The following is a 16553-nucleotide window of genomic DNA, read 5'->3' as shown; positions in this document are numbered from 1 at the left end:
GTTGTGGTCCATTGTGGCTCAGTTGGTAGAGCATGGGGCATGTAACGCCAGGGTTGTGGGTTTGATTCCCACGGGGGACCAGTACGAAATTCTCTGCACTCACTACTGTAAGTCGCTCTGGATAAGAGCATCTGCTAAATGTCAACATGTGTCTAGCCAGCCTATTTTATGCATGTGTCAAATCAAATAAAACATTAAAATAGTGTCACTGTGGTTGACTGACTGTGTGCTGCTGTCACATTTGGGCCTTGGAAAGCACAAGCAGGACGGGAGCCATGTGTGACTGTCATAGCTAAAGGGATTATCTAGTGATCCAAAAAACTCTGGATGGCAATGACAAAGATGATCAAGGCCGAGCATTGAGTGAGACGGATGAAATGTACAGTTGCATTTGTTAGTGACTCTGTATAGAGGAGGACAGCACAGGTCAAATCAAATCAGCATGAAAACATTGGAGATGCTAGGAGAATGAAAATCACTAATGGAAATGTGAGGAATTGTATTATAGCTGTACTGTGGTTCATATTAAGACTATACTACACAAGACTAGTGGCTTTTATGCATGGTATACCAACACAATTGACATTACCAGCAGAAATACATAGAGTCTTTTGGTAAAACAAGTGAACTATTGCTTTAGGCAGAATATAGTCCCACAAAAACATGGTCACAAAAATAATATATAGCCAACAGACTAAAGCTACAGTCTTAGAAAAAAAGGTGCATCTATAACCTAAAAGGGCTCTCCAGCTGTACTCATAGGAGAACACTTTGAAGAACCCTTTTTGGTTCCAGGTAGAGCCCTATTAGTTTCCATGTAGAACCCTTTCCCAAAAGAGTTCTACCTGGAACCAAAAAGGGTTCTACTTGGAACCAAAAAGGGTTCTCCTATGGGGACAGGAATAGAATAGTAAAATATATGACACTCTAAGTCATATTAATTCATATGTAAGGGGTAAACGGTATTTATTGTAAACAGAGGACACCTTACAGGGAGAGTTTATGTCACGTTCTGGCCAGTAAAAGGGTTATTTGTTATTGTAGTTTGGTCAGGACGTGGCAGGGGGTGTTTGTTTTATGTGGTTTGGGGTTTGTTGGGTTATGTTATTATGTAAGAGGGGTGTTTGTTTAGAGTGTTTCGGGGTTTGTTGGGCTATGTTTTATGTTAGTATATTTCTATGTTTATCTAGTATGTCCAGTTCTATGTTTAGTTTATGGGGTTGACCTTCAATTGGAAGCAGCTGCTCCTAGTTGCTTCTAATTGAAGGTCCTATTTAAGAGGTGTTTTTCTGTGGGATTTTGTGGGTAGTTGTTTCCTGTTTAGTGTCTGAGCACCTGATAGGACTGTTAGTGTCATTCGTTTGTTTTGTATACGTGATTTGTTTGTTTTTCCTTCACATTAAAAAGAAGATGAGTATACACGTTCCCGCTGGGTTTTGGTCTGATCAGTACGACACCCGTACAGAACTACCCACCACCAAAGGACCAAGCAGTGGAGGAAGGAGCAGCAGGTGGACTACAGGGAGTCGTGGACATGGGAGGAAACTCTGGACGGAGCTTAACCATGGCACCAGGCTGGTGAATACCGTCGCCCACCGGAGGAGATAGAGGCAGCCAAGGCGGAGCGGCGCCGTTATTTTTTATTTATTTATTTATTTATTTCACCTTTATTTAACCAGGTAGGCAAGTTGAGAACAAGTTCTCATTTACAATTGCGACCTGGCCAAGATAAAGCAAAGCAGTTCGACAACATACAAAAACACAGAGTTACACATGGAGTAAAACAACATACAATCAATGATGCAGTAGAAAAAAAAATAAGAAAAAAATAATAATAAAAATAAAAAATAAAAATTATAAAAAATAAAAAATAAATAAGATTATATACAATGTGAGCAAATTATGTGAGATAAGGGAGGTAAAGGCAAAAAAATGCCATGGTGGCAAAGTAAATAAAGTATAGCAAGAAAAACACTGGAATGGTAGATTTGTAGTTTGAAGAAAGTTCAGAGATAAAATATAAATAATATGGTGCAAAGGAGCAAAATAAATAAAATAAATAAATACAGTAGGGGAAGAGGTAGTAGTTTGGGCTAAATTATAGATGGGCTATGTACAGATGCAGTGATCTGTGAGCTGCTCTGACAGCTGGTGCTTAAAGCTAGTGAGGGAGATAAGTGTTTCCAGTTTCAGAGATTTTTGTAGTTCGTTCCAGTCATTGGCAGCAGAGAACTGGAAGGAGAGACGACCAAAGGAGGAGTTGGCTTTAGGGGTGACCAGAGAGATATACCTGCTGGAGCGCGTGCTACAGGTGGGTGCTGCTATGGTGACCAGTGAGCGGAGATAAGGGGGGACTTTACCTAGCAGGGTCTTGTAGATGACCTGGAGCCAATGTGTTTGGCGACGATTATGAAGCGAAGGCCAGCCAACGAGAGCGTACAGGTCGCAGTGGTGGGTAGTATATGGGGCTTTGGTGACAAAACGGATGGCACTGTGATAGACTGCATCCAGCTTGTTGAGTAGGGTATTGGAAGCTATTTTGTAAATGACATCGCCGAAGTCGAGGATTGGTAGGATGGTCAGTTTTACGAGGGTATGTTTGGCAGCATGAGTGAAGGATGCTTTGTTGCGAAATAGGAAGCCGATTCGAGATTTCACTTTGGATTGGAGATGATTGATGTGAGTCTGGAAGGAGAGTTTACAGTCTAACCAGACACCTAGGTATTTGTAGTTGTCCACAAATTCTAAGTTAGAACCGTCCAGAGAAGTGATGCTGGACAGGCGGGCAGGTGCAGGCAGCGATCGGTTGAAGAGCATGCATTTAGTTTTACTTGTATTTAGGAGCAGTTGGAGACCACGGAAGGAGAGTTGAATGGCATTGAAGCTCGTCTGGAGGGTTGTTAACACAGTGTCCAAAGAAGGGCCAGAAGTGTACAGAATGGTGTCGTCTGCGTAGAGGTGGATCAGAGATTCACCAGCAGCAAGAGCGACATCATTTATGTATACAGAGAAAAGAGTTGGCCCAAGAATTGAACCCTGTGGTACCCCCATAGAGACTGCCAGAGGTCCAGACAGTAGGCCCTCCGATTTGACACACTGAACTCTGTCAGAGAAGTAGTTGGTGAACCAGGCGACGCAATCGTTTGAGAAACCAAGGCTACTGAGTCTGCCGATGAGGATGTGGTGATTAACAGAGTCAAAAGCTTTGGCCAGGTCAATGAATACGGTAGCACAGTATTGTTTCTTATCGATGGCGGTTACGATGTCGTTTAGGACCTTGAGCGTGGCTGAGGTGCACCCATGACCAGCTCTGAAACCAGATTGCATAGCGGAGAGGGTGCGGTGGGATTCGAAATGGTCGGTAATCTGTTTGTTAACTTGGCTTTCGAAGACCTTAGAAAGGCAGGGTAGGATGGATATAGGTCTGTAGCAATTTGGGGCAAGAGTGTCACCTCCTTTGAAGAGGGGGATGACAGCAGCTGCTTTCCAATCTATGGGAATCTCAGACGACACGAAAGAGAGGTTGAACAGGCTAGTAATAGGGGTTGCAATAATTTCGGCAGATAATTTTAGAAAGAAAGGGTCCAGATTGTCAAGCCCAGCTGATTTGTAGGGGTCCAGATTTTGCAGCTCTTTCACAACATCAGCTGAATGGATTTGGGAGAAGGAGAAATGGGGGAGGCTTGGGCGAGTAGCTGTGGGGGGTGCAGTGCTGTTGAATGCAGTAGGGGTAGTTAGGTGGAAAGCATGGCCAGCCGTAGAAAAATGCTTGTTGAAATTCTCAATTATAGTGGGCTTATCGGTGGTGACAGAGTTTCCTATCCTCAGTGCAGTGGGCAGTTGGGAGGAGGTGTTCTTATTCTCCATGGACTTTACAATGTCCCAGAACTTTTTAGAGTTGGAGTTGCACGAAGCGAATTTCTGTTTGAAAAAGCTAGCCTTGGCGTTTCTAACTGCCTGTGTGTATTGGTTTCTAACTTCCCTAAAAAGTTGCATATCGCGGGGGCAGTTCGATGCTAATGCAGAACGCCACAGGATATTTTTGTGTTGGTTAAGGGCAGTCAGGTCTGGGGAGAACCAAGGGCTATATCTGTTCCTGGTTCTAAATTTCTTGAAAGGGGCATGCTTATTTAAGATGGAGAGGAAGGCATTTTAAAAAAATAACCAGGTATCCTCTACTGACGGGATGAGGTCAATATCCTTCCAGGATACCAGGGCCAGGTCGATTAGAAAGGCTTGCTCGTTGAAATGTTTCAGGGAGCGTTTGACAGTGATGAGTGGAGGTCGTTTGACCGCTGACCCATTACGGGTGCAGGCAATGAGGCAGTGATCGCTGAGATCTTGGTTGAAAACAGCAGAGGTGTATTTAGAGGGCACGTTGGTTAGGATGATATCTATGAGGGTGCCAGTGTTTGCGGCTTTGGGGTTGTACCTGGTGGGTTCATTAATAATTTGTGTGAGATTGAGGGCATCAAGCTTGGATTGTAGGATGGCTGGGGTGTTAAGCATGTCCCAGTTTAGGTCACCTAGTAGCACGAGCTCTGAAGATAGATGGGGGGCAATCAGTTCACATATGGTGTCCAGAGCACAACTAGGGGCCGAGGGGGGTCTATAGCAGGCGGCAACGGTGAGAGACTTGTTTTTGGAGAGGTGGATTTTTAAAAGTAGAAGTTCAAATTGTTTGGGTACAGACCTGGATAGCAGGACAGAACTCTGCAGGCTCTCTCTGCAGTAGATTGCAACACCGCCCCCTTTGGTCGTTCTATCTTGTCTGAAAACGTTGTAGTTAGGGATGAAGATTTCAGAGTTTTTGGTGGACTTCCTAAGCCAAGATTCAGACACAGCTAGGACATCTGGGTTGGCAGAGTGTGCTAAAGCAGTGAATAAAACAAACTTAGGGAGGAGGCTTCTAATGTTAACATGCATGAAACCAAGGTTATTACGGTTACAGAAGTCATCAAAAGAGAGCGCCTGGGGAGTAGGAGTGGAGCCAGGCACTGCAGGGCCTGGATTCACCTCTACATCCCCAGAGGAGCAGAGAAGAATAAGTATGAGGGTACGGCTAAAAGCTATAAGAATTGGTCGTCTGTGACGTCCAGAATAGAGAGAAAAAGGAGCAGGTTTCTGGGGGCGATAAAATAGCTTCAAGGTATAATGTACAGACAAAGTTATGGTGGGATGTGAGTACAGAGGAGGTAAACCTAGGCATTTAGTGATTATGAGAGAGATATTGTCTCTAGAAACATCATTGAAACCAGAAGATGTCATAGCATGTGTGGGTGGAGGAACTGAGAGGTTGGATAAGGTATAATGAGCAGGGCTAGAGGCTCTACAGTGAAATAAGCCAATAAACACTAACCAGAACAGCAATGGAGAAGGCATATTGACATTAAGGAGAGGCATGCTTAGCCGAGTGATCAAAGGGTCCAGTGAGATTCAGACAGCTAGCCGGGCCATAGGTAGCAAGCTGGTGGAAGATGGGAGGGAGGTCTGTTTTTAGCCACCTCGTGCGTTTCCGTCTGTGGGTTAGTGGGGTTCCGTGTGGAAGGGGGGACCAGTCCAAGTTGGCAAAATAGTTAGTTATAGTGGCCCAAGAAAAGTGTCCGATAGACCTATTCAGATCGCAGCCGAAAAGACAGCTAACGATTAGCGGGCCGCAGATGGGCGATCAGGTTACGTCGCGATGGAGGGGCCAGTTGGATAACTCCCTCGGGCAGATAACGTCGGTGGTCCAGTCGTGAAGACCCGATGGGGCTCCGCATCGGCAGTAAAACGGGTCAGGATAGGTGAGTTGTAGCCCAGGAGACACTTCAGCTGGCTAGCTCAGGAATAGCCCAGGAGTGGCTGACGGAACTCTTCAGCTGGCTAGCTGGCTAGCTCCGTAATAATGTGTATTAATTCCGTGACCGACGTTGCCAATAGTCACTCAGGTAGCAGCTAGTTAGCTGCAAGATCCAGGTGTAAATGTCCAGAGCCCGTTGGTTGAAATCGGGGAAAGGAGAGAGAATAGGTCCGGTATGCTCTGGTCTGAGTCGCGCTGTACAAAAACTGGCGATAGCTTTTCTAGCTAATGGATAGCTGAGGACAGCTAACCGTGGCTAGCTGAACTTCAACGTTAGCCAGTGAAAATGGCTAACCTCTTGCTAGCTTCTGTTGTGGAATTCAGATGAGGTAAATAATACTTTCTTTTTTAAATTGGTGAGGCGGGTTGCAGGAGAGTGCTTTGAGGTTGAGTTTAGAATAAAAAAAATATATATATATATTAAAAGATAAGTGAAGAAAAAAATATGTAAATATATATATATACACGGGACACGACAAGAGGAGGGTAGAGGACGTCTGAACTGCTACGCCATCTTGGATGCGATGCGTTATGAGGCTTTATACGCGCCAATTGGGAAGCACGAGAGGCACCCACAATAATTTTTTGGGGGGGGCACATGGGTAGTTTGGCTGGGCCAAGGGTGAGCCCTAAGCCAACTCCACGTGCTTATTATGGGGAGCATATGGAGTGGAGAGCGCCGGAGTATGCAGAAGTGCGCACGATCTCGCCCATGCGCACGCACAGTCTGGTGCGAGCGATCCCAGCCCCTTGCAAGTGTCGTGCTAGAGTGGGCATCCTGCCTGGAAGGAGGATGCCTGCGCAGCGCATCTGGCCACCAGTGCGCCTCCTAGGCCCAGGCTACCCTACGTCTGCTCTGCGCACGGCAACCATCAGGCCTCTGCACAGCCCAGTTCACCCTGTGCCAGCACTCCGCTTGTACAGGGCTACTATTACCATCCAGCCAGGACGGGTTGTGCAGGAGGTGCGGGGGTGGACAGGTTATAGATATTTAGCGGGGGTGGACAGGTTAGGTTGGGGAGTAAGGCCGGAGCCTGAGCCACCTCCATAGTAGGTGGGTTGGGGAGGGGGGGGTGTAGCACAAGAACCGTCGGTGACGGTGGCCACCCTCCCTTCCCTCCCTTTATTTTGTTTTTGTTTAGTATTATTGGATTAGGTTTTTATTTTGTTGTTTTAGGTGCATCCGGGGTCTGCACCTTTGGGGGGGGGGGGGGGGGTACTGTCACGTTCTGACCAGTAAAAGGGTTATTTGTTATTGTAGTTTGGTCAGGACGTGGCAGGGGGTGTTTGTTTTATGTGGTTTGGGGTTTGTTGGGCTATGTTCTATGTTTATCTAGTATGTCTAGTTCTATGTTTAGTTTATGGGGTTGACCTTCAATTGGAAGCAGCTGCTCCTAGTTGCTTCTAAATGAAGGTCCTATTTAAGAGGTGTTTTTCTGTGGGATTTTGTGGGTAGTTGTTTCCTGTTTAGTGTCTGAGCACCTGATAGGACTGTTAGTGTCGTTCGTTTGTTTTGTATACGTGATTTGTTTGTTTTTCCTTCTTCACATTAAAAAGAAGATGAGTATACACAGGTGTCAGTACGACACCTGTAACAGTTTATGCTCCTGCTAGGCCCCTTACTAAACCAACCTGCCATATAGCAGGCTTTTAAAAGGCCTTCAACTAAAACAATCCCAAATACTGACCCAGTATACACACATCCACAAGGTGTTAATAAAATGGCAGCTGTTTCAAGCTGACTCTGTTTGGACAAAAGAAGATTGGCATTTGACAAGCTCAGGCTTGCTAGACTTGAAAGACAGAAATATTCCCCTGAGAAAAAATAAACTTAAAAGTTTACCGACACAGATTTTCCTTTTAAATTGATCTGATAAGAAAAGAAGAAGAAAAAAAACACCGCTGAAGTGCACATGACCTGGGAACAACGTAATATGCTATTTTGCAATCCACATTTCTATCGCTCTCTTATCGATGCCATCCATCAACGTCACATGGTGTTTATCTCCTGAATTAACTATTAACCTTGTAGATTCTTATAAATAACATTCCACCACAGCACACAAATGTAATTAAGAATATGTAGCTCTTGGATATTTTATCCCTGTGGGTAAAAGAGCATTCAATATTCCATTCCATTAGAACTGTGGCAGTACACTGTTGCATTGTTCTAAAGTGTATATTTCAAAGGATCAATTTCTCAAGTCAAATACATCCTTGATGTAGACCTACATGTTCCCTACACGAACGGAACAACGCATAAAATGAATCTTAAGCAAGTACCCAGTGGAGAGAAGGGCCAAAACACGCAATCAAATGCCCCTCAGAGAGTTAATACACTGGTGCTTCTCTCCACCAGTGTCAATGGGACATGGCTTACGGTAAAAGATAAGTAGCTATTTAAAGATAAGAGGGTTTGTGATATGACCTGGATCGGTACACGTTCAATATTGCAATACATTTGACGGGAATCAGTGCTTCTAAAAAAAATGCACAGGATGTTTCCTAAGGCAAATCGTTGCTTCCCGTCGACCACCGCTGTTGACGTTAAGGGAATGTGCATCGAAGGCTTTTAGTGGGTTCCTATTACACTTGACCAATGCATGGCCTGCTGTCAGCACACAGCTACTTACTGTATTGACTTACTATCGATCTATATCTAAGGTAATGCAAACGTGAACATAGACGCTGTAGGGTACAGCCAGGAGAAATAAGACGCTTTCGCTTTGATTATAGCCCGTGATAGCTATTGAAGGAACCGTAATCTTGCAATGCAGTACAGAAGAATAGGCAATTGTGATAAGTATGAAATTATTGAGATCAGTCAATATGACAGTGTTTAGATGGATCAAACCAATTCAGCATCTCATTCCCTTGTACATATAAAGACCCCTCCTCTCTCCTCTCTTCCACAACCTACATTGTTCTCCACATTTAAAGCTTCCACCTGTCCCTGACAACTATGTTGATATGTAATTGTTTAATTGAGATTCAACTGCTGCATTTCTTGTCAAATGAGATAAAAGGGGCACTGAGGATGTTTGAAATTAAATGGGACATTTTTTTTTCACCCGTAAAATATCAGTTACTGGTAGGATGCCAGAACGCAGGTTTAAATGAGGGAATTTTGGCAGGACCGGGGGAATTAGCGACCAGGCACTGTAAGGTCGAGAGACAGAGAGAGGCTGCGCTTACACAAGACGGACTATGCTTCTTGCTACAGCATTACTCTCTGACAAGCAAGTGTGCGAAAAGTATTAATGTAGCAACTTCAAACAGCAGTGTAATTCCAAAAGAGGATCAGTCGCACAGTGAAAAAGCCTGTGAGATCTATGGCGTTTCCTCCCACAAAGGCTCTGTCATAATAAATCTCTGCCAATGGATTTCCCGAGGTTTAGACACACTGTTCACAGAATGACAAGACGCTGCAGCTTAAATGGTCACTATGCCTTATTGGCTACAATCAACCGTTCTAAAAACGGAGGAGGTTCAGTCTTGCTTTGATTTACTTTGTCATGCTCGTGTATACTACACCTAAATGGTAAACAGTGGTGATACTCTAGTCCTGGACAGTAAACAAATCAACGACCTACTGTTGGGTATGTAACATTTGTTGTCCTCGTGCAGTTATTGGCTTTGTATGTGCAAGGTCATTGTAGTAGAACAAGTGCGTTGAACCTACTTACTGCAAACAGATGCCTCTATCAACACTGCTCGTCCTCTCCTCCCCTATGATATATATAATTAAAGGCTTTTTCAAGTATAACAATTACATGTTCATCTCAATAGTGAGTGTGGTGTGGCTGGTGCACCATCATGTCAAAAAACAGATGCTATCACCAAAACGTAATATGAAAATCAATACGTAAAAAGTGAATATACTGTAGCCTATGCAAAGTCGATATTAAGAAACCATTCATAATTCATATGTTTATGATTTGAATATGATGAATCCTTGCCTCCCTGGGCTCATAGGTTCTCACTTGATGAGGGAGATTCTGAGTAAAATATACTGTTCGTGTAGCCTATGTGTGGTATTTAAAACAGTTGTATATTAATGTATGTCCCTATGCTGAACGCCCTGTAGTATTTGGACGACATACAGTAAGTGCTAGTGGACTTGTTCCAGAGGCATGTGCTCAGTATGATAGCCTATATCAACTAACAGCAATATGAAGTTCAAAATGAGATAAACATGTAGGCTAGCCTTGCGCAATTCACTTCAAGCGCAGCAATAAAAGGGTTTCAACTCATAGCTATTTGGATCGCTTTGCATCAAAGCCGTAGGTTACATCAAATCTGCGGACAATCCTGGACCACAAAACATCGCAGCATCACTGCTGATGTGAGACGCACTCTTCAATACAGAACATTCCTTTGGAGTCCCGGACGGTCCATCAGAGGGAAAAGCCAATAGGACAACAGTAAACAACGGACGATGCATTTCTAAACACAAAGAAGCAGCGACCGAATGGTTTGCACTGTCACTATAAAACGATTCTAATCTAATCACAAAGTAGTCGCATGCACGAAATAAAATTACTGAATGACGACGAAAGCTTGTACCAAGTGTTCAGTAAACTGTTGCGGGCTGTCGCCACTGGACAAACCCAAATAGCAGCAATAGGATTCAGTTTACAAAGCATTTGAACCTACCGGTCTAGTCGTCTACATCCCACCAAGACAAGAGGTGCTGAAACTGTCCTGCGCTGGGCTCTGCATCTGATCTCACCGCAAGAAAGGAGTGGGGGAGACATGATAGTGACTGTATGCGGTACTGCAGCTGACAAGAGAGCTGTCCAATCAGGATTATTTGCGAAATGAATAGTAGCCAATCAATCTGTCTGGAAGTGAGGATTTGACTTTCTTTAGCAAGGTTGACTGACGTTGCTTCTAAACACATTTGCAATGCATGGCTATGGCTTCAAGGAATTGCACTGCAAAAGCTGAGAAGTTTGAGGTAAGCTAATGTGGATTTCATGTAGAGTTTGCATGGATATGATGCTACTCATAACAGACAATTGGAATTAGACAATTTTAGGCTAAATTAACTCATGACTCGACTTCACAGTGTGACCATTTTGCTAAACTGCTATGTTAGGGTGACAGAGCCCTAAAGTGCCCTCAGAAAGTATTCACAAGCCTTAACTTTTTCCACATTTTGTTGTGTTACAGCCTGAATTTAAAATTGATATACCATAATGTCAAAAGTGTAATTTTGTTTGTAAAAACGTTTTGCAATCAATAAAAAATGTAAAGCTGAAATGTTAGTCAAGTATTCAACCCCATTGTTATGGCAAGCCTTAATAATTTGAGAATGTAAAATGTGCCTAACAAATCGCATGATAAGTTGCATGGACTCATTCCGTGTTCAATAATAGTGGGTAGCATGATTTTTGAATGACAACCCCATCTCTGTCCCCCGACACATACAATTATCTTTTAAGGTCCCTCAATCAAGTAGTGAATTTCAAGCACAGATTCAATCACAAAGAGCAAGGAGGTTTTTAAATGCCTTGCAAAGAAGGGCACCGATTTGGTAGATGTGTAAACAGAGGCTGAATATCCCTTTGTGTACGGTGAAGTTAATAATCAGGCTTTGGGTGGTGTATCGATACACCCAGTCATTACAAAGTCACAGGCGTCCTTCCTAACTCAGTTGCCTGAGAGGAAGGAAACTGCTCAGGGATTTCACCATGAGACCAATGGTGATTTTAAAACAGTGATAGAGTTTAATGGTTGTGATATGAGAAAACTGAGGATGGATCAACAACATTGTAGTTACTCCGCAATACTAACCTAAATGACACAGTGAAAAGAAGGAAGCCTGTACATAAAAAAATACTCCAAAACATGCATCCTGTTTGCAATAAGGCACTTAAGTAATACTGCAAAAAATGTGGCAAAAAAAATTACTTTTTGTCCTGAATACAAAGCGCTATGTTTGGGGCAAATCCAACACAACACATCACTGAGTACCACTCTTTATATTTTCAAGCATGCTGGTGGCTGCATCATGTAATGGGTATGCTTGTCTTCGGCAAGGACTAAAGAGCTTTTTAGGATAAAAAAAACAACAGAATACATCTATAAACTCAGGCAAAATCTTAGAGAAAAAACGGGTTAAATTTGCTTTCCAACAGACACTGGGAGACAAATTCACCTTTCAGCAGGACAATAACCTAAAAACTCAAGGACAAATCTACACTGGAGTTGCTTACCAAGATGTCATTGAATGTTCCTGAATGTTCCTACAGTTTTGACTTAAATCGGCTTGAAAATCTATGGCGAGACTTATAAATGGCTGTCTAGCAATATCAACAATGAACTTGATAGAGCTTGAAGAATTTTAAAAAGAATAATGGGCAAATATTGTACAATCCAGGTGTGCAAAGCTCTTAGAGACTTACCCAGAAAGACACAGCTGTAATCACTGCCAAAGGTGATTGTAACATTTATTGACTCAGGGGTATGAATACTTATGTAAATTAGATATATCTGTATTTCATTTTCAATAAATTAGCAAACATTTCTAAAAACATGTTTTCACTTTGTCATTATGGGGTAGTGTGTGTAGGTGAGTTCAGGCTGTAATACAACAAAATGTGGAATAAGTCAAGGGGTATGAATTCTTTCTGAAGGCACTGTACATGTTAAAATCTGTATTCCTCCTACAACCCTCTGGTTCCCTCAATGGAAATTCAATATGGCTCTAATTTAAGAGATTTCAGCTGGCCAACCATACAGACCGTAGACCAAACTACACCTCTACACACAATGTTTACCTTAGCATCTCTTCCCCCACTGATTAAAAAGTAATGTACCAGAAACATGTCAAGTCTTTAATAATAACTACATTACTAATGTAGAAACAATAGAATAGGAAAAGTAAATAATCTTTAATCAGACTCAGAAGATTAAACCTCACAGACATTCATTCCAACAAACCAAGCAAATCGAAAACCATTATACTGTAGCAAGAAATTATAATGAATGTATTGCAAAATATGAAAATGTTCTGTTTTGATGGTTTTAAAATATCAGAATCAACGTATACAGAAAAACATGAAAGAAAATATCCCTTTATAATTTTTTTTAACTGCACACCAGGTGCTTTTAAACAGCAAGATCAAATCTAGATATTGTAATAAAGAGCATCGATATCATTGCCAAAACACAGTACAAAAATTGATATAAGGAAGTTGTGATATTAGCTTGATTCTTCTCTCCACGGACAGAAATTAAATTAGGGATTGCATGAGGACAGAATTGACTAATTGAGTGATAGAAAAGATGGATTAAATGTGATCAGATTTAGGAGTTGTCACTGTCCTCGTCGTCATAATATCTGTTCCTCTTGATTTGTTCCTCCACTGACAGCGAGTCATAATCATCTTTCCACACCATGTTGCTTTTCCCCTGTGCACAGACATCCTTCATGGCAAAACTGTCAAGCTGTTCATCCCCTTTCCACCCGTCTTTGGGTTTATCTGTGTTTCCTCTTGACTCCATTCCAAAATCCAAAAGGTCGTCCAGCGATGACACCAAGGGCCTCTCACTAACAGACTCACTGAAGATGTCAGACTTGAAATCAGACAGGAGGATGGAACTGTTATCGAGCCCAGCAAAAATGTCCTCCAGGAAGCTAGAGGTGCTAATCTTTGGTTCCGCTTCAAAACAAAATGTACTTTGAGTCGCCTCTGTGAAGACATGTTCATCTAGACTGTCGTCTGTGGCCTCCATACATTTGGCACCCATTGGCACAAAAGCGTCCTCCCTCCGTGCCATGTCTAGAACGTCGGTTGGCATCCATTTTAGTTCTTCATCCCCGAATATGCCCTCCTTAAAATCGCTTTCGGCAGCAGCTGGTTCTGTGGACTGAAGTATTAAATCTCTTTCTTCCGTTTTGTAGTCATCAAGCATTTTGAACATTGGTTCATGGTCAAATAATAATTGTCCGTTATTGTTGTTGTTGGAGTTTGCGTTTACTGTTGGCTCTCCTGATGCCTCACCATCTATCACTGTGACCTTGACCTTATCCTCCTCACTCCCATTTACTTTCTCCATTTTCTCCTCCTCCTCTTTATGAGAATTCTCTGCCTCAGCTTCCCCGCTATGCCCATTTACTCTCACATCCTCTACCTTCTCTCCACTTTCCTTTTCATCTTTTTCTGTCACATTCCCACTTTCCACAGCTCCTTCCTCGTTCACCTCGCTTGTCACTTCCACATTGGCTTCCACTTTCCCAGCTACCGCTATGCCACTGTCTCTTGGGGGTTCATGGGTGGGAGTACTCTCTGTTACCTCTACTAGGTCTACAGGAGTGGTCAAAGCCTTCTCTGCTGGAGTTTCTACAGTTACAACGGCACCTTCCCATGCAGTTTCTTGAGGACAATTTTGTGTTTTTATAGCAGGGCTATCATTTAAAGAAGGTTCACTGATCTGGCTTTTATTGGCATCGGTGTCGGTCTGTGGAGAGCTATCCTGGGGGGGCCATGAGGGTTTAACCAGCTTCACCTCGTCCTCCATCATGAACACTTTCTTGGGAGAATCATTCTGAGGGGGCCATACAACCGCAATCTTACAAGTGGGCTTTTTGTTTTCATCCTGTGATTTGCTCACTTCCTTTTCCTGTGGAGGTGGTACCTCAATCTTTGTCAAACTGACATTGCTCCTGGCTGTGGAATTTCTGGAATCTAGTTTTTCAGGGGACGGTGATTTTAGCTTAGTCTTTTCATTTTCAATGGAATACTCTTGATTTTTAGCACTCCAAAGGTCTTTGTGAGGCTTCTGTCCGAATCCTTCGTCATAATTTCCTTTGGACTTGAACAGTTGTTTGAAGTGGGGCTTGCAGTACATTCGTCCATGGAGAGAGGCGTAGTTGCCAAGGCTGAGAAAGACAAATGTTGTAACTATTCAGACACAACATTTGAAATAAGATAGTTGTTATTATTTGTACTGGTTATAAGTCCAAGTTTGTGGTTTACCTTAGTTTGCCACTGCAGTGCTCACAGCGGAAGCAGCTTTTATGGAAATTGTGTTTGTCTGCGATCAGACACTCCATCGGATACACCCTCTTCCGACACACCGTACACAGTTCGGACTCTGGAACTCGAATTTTCTGCAAGAGAAAGATAGTGTTAGGGCATTCTTTTATTGACCTTTTCAGTAAAAACAAACAAAGCGACAACACTATTAGTTAATAATTAGTCATTATTACGAAACCTACTGGACTGTAAATCATTTATGAAATCACAAAAAAAATGGTTCCCACTTTAAACAAACTACAAATTATGAAGGCTTTATGTAGCATACATACAGTAACATATTGCTAAGCACTACACAGATGCTTCACAAATCGGTTAATTCCATACTCTATAAAGGGTGTAGAAAAGGTGACATGGTCTACCATTTTTTTACCTTTATTTTTAACTAGGCAAATCGGGTAAATGAGTTTTACAATGACGGCCGACCCCGGCAAAACCCTCCCCTAACCCAGACGACGCTGTGCCAATTGTGTGCCATCCTGTGGGACTCCCGATCACGGATGGTTGTGATACAGCCCGGGATCGTACCAGGGTCTGGAGTGACGCCTTGAGCACTGAGGTGCAGTGCCTTAGACTGCTGCGCCACTCGGGAGCATCTCCCTATGTATAGTAGGCTGCATCGCCAAATGTGCCTTAACCAAGACAGACATAACACACACCGACACACAGATGTTACCAAGCTAAGCTAAGCAGGCTTCATAAATATGGCGCTTGTGCTGATGTTAATGATGATGATTGTATGTTAATGATGATGATTGCGGGTTCCGATGCTGATTGTACATTAAAATAACTAGAGGTCGACCGATTAATCGGAATGGCCGATTAATTAGGGCCGATTTCAGGTTTTCATAACAATCGGAAATCGGTATTTTTGGACTCCGATTTGGCCGATTTTATATATATATATATATATATATATATATTTTTTTTTTAACTTTATTTAACTAGGCAAGTCAGTTAAGAACACATTCTTATTTTCAATGACGGCCTAGGAACGGTGGGTTAACCTGTTAGGGCTAGGGGGCAGTATTTGCACGGCTGGATAAAAAAATGTACCCGATTTAATCTGGTTACTAATCCTACCCAGTAACTAGAATATGCATATACTTATTATATATGGATAGAAAACACCCTAAAGTTTCTAAAACTGTTTGAATGGTGTCTGTGAGTATAACAGAACTCATTTGGCAGGCAAAACCCTGAGACATTTTCTGACAGGAAGTGGATACCTGATGTGTTGTATTACCTTTAAACCTATGCCATTGAAAAACACAGGGGCTGAGGAATATTTTGGCACTTCCTATTGCTTCCACTAGATGTCACCAGCCTTTACAAAGTGTTTTGAGTCTTCTGGAGGGAGATCTGACCGAACAAGAGCCATGGAACGATGATGGCCCATTAGACACCTGGCGCGCGAGTTCATGTTGGGTACCCTCGTTCCAATACGTTATAAAAGAGAATGCATTCGTCCACCTTGAATATTATTCATGTTCTGGTTAAAAAAGGCCCTAATGATTTATGCTATACAACGTTTGACATGTTTGAACGAACGTAAATATATTTTTTCCCCTCGTTCATGAAGTGAAGTCCGGCGGGCTTAGATCATGTGCTAACAAGACGGAGATTTTTGGACATAAATGATGAGCTTTTTTGAACAAAACTAC

The 16553-nt window shown here is 42.7% G+C and overlaps 2 protein-coding genes across 7 annotated transcripts in view; both read right to left on the bottom strand.

Moving 5' to 3' along the window:
• The window catches only part of LOC106575305 (beta-1,3-galactosyltransferase 1), a 126131-nt gene extending 114992 nt beyond the window's left edge, over positions 1–11139 (bottom strand). For all 4 annotated transcript variants that reach the window (XR_001321729.3, XR_014381090.1, XM_014151754.3 and 1 more), the window contains exon 1: positions 10499–11139. The gene's annotated coding sequence lies outside the window, so the exon portion shown is untranslated. The remainder of the gene's footprint in view (positions 1–10498) is intronic.
• Positions 11140–12670: 1531 nt separating this feature from the next.
• LOC106575303 (uncharacterized) overlaps positions 12671–16553 on the bottom strand; it is a 62233-nt gene continuing 58350 nt past the window's right edge. For 2 of the 3 annotated variants that reach the window (XM_082963459.1, XM_082963460.1), the window contains 2 exons: positions 14830–14963; positions 12671–14732 (listed from right to left, as the gene is read on the bottom strand). In XM_082963459.1, the coding sequence (XP_082819585.1) occupies positions 13157–14732; positions 14830–14963 (1710 nt within the window). In that variant the 3' untranslated portion in view covers positions 12671–13156. The remainder of the gene's footprint in view (positions 14733–14829; positions 14964–16553) is intronic. The other variant, XM_082963458.1, reaches the window with a different exon arrangement.

The sequence above is a fragment of the Salmo salar genome, chromosome 17, assembly GCF_965601325.2.
Source record: "Salmo salar chromosome 17, fSalSal1, whole genome shotgun sequence".
Classification (NCBI taxonomy): domain Eukaryota; kingdom Metazoa; phylum Chordata; class Actinopteri; order Salmoniformes; family Salmonidae; genus Salmo; species Salmo salar.
Note: the sequence above shows the minus strand (reverse complement) of the source record. Positions and strands in the feature narration are given on the sequence as shown.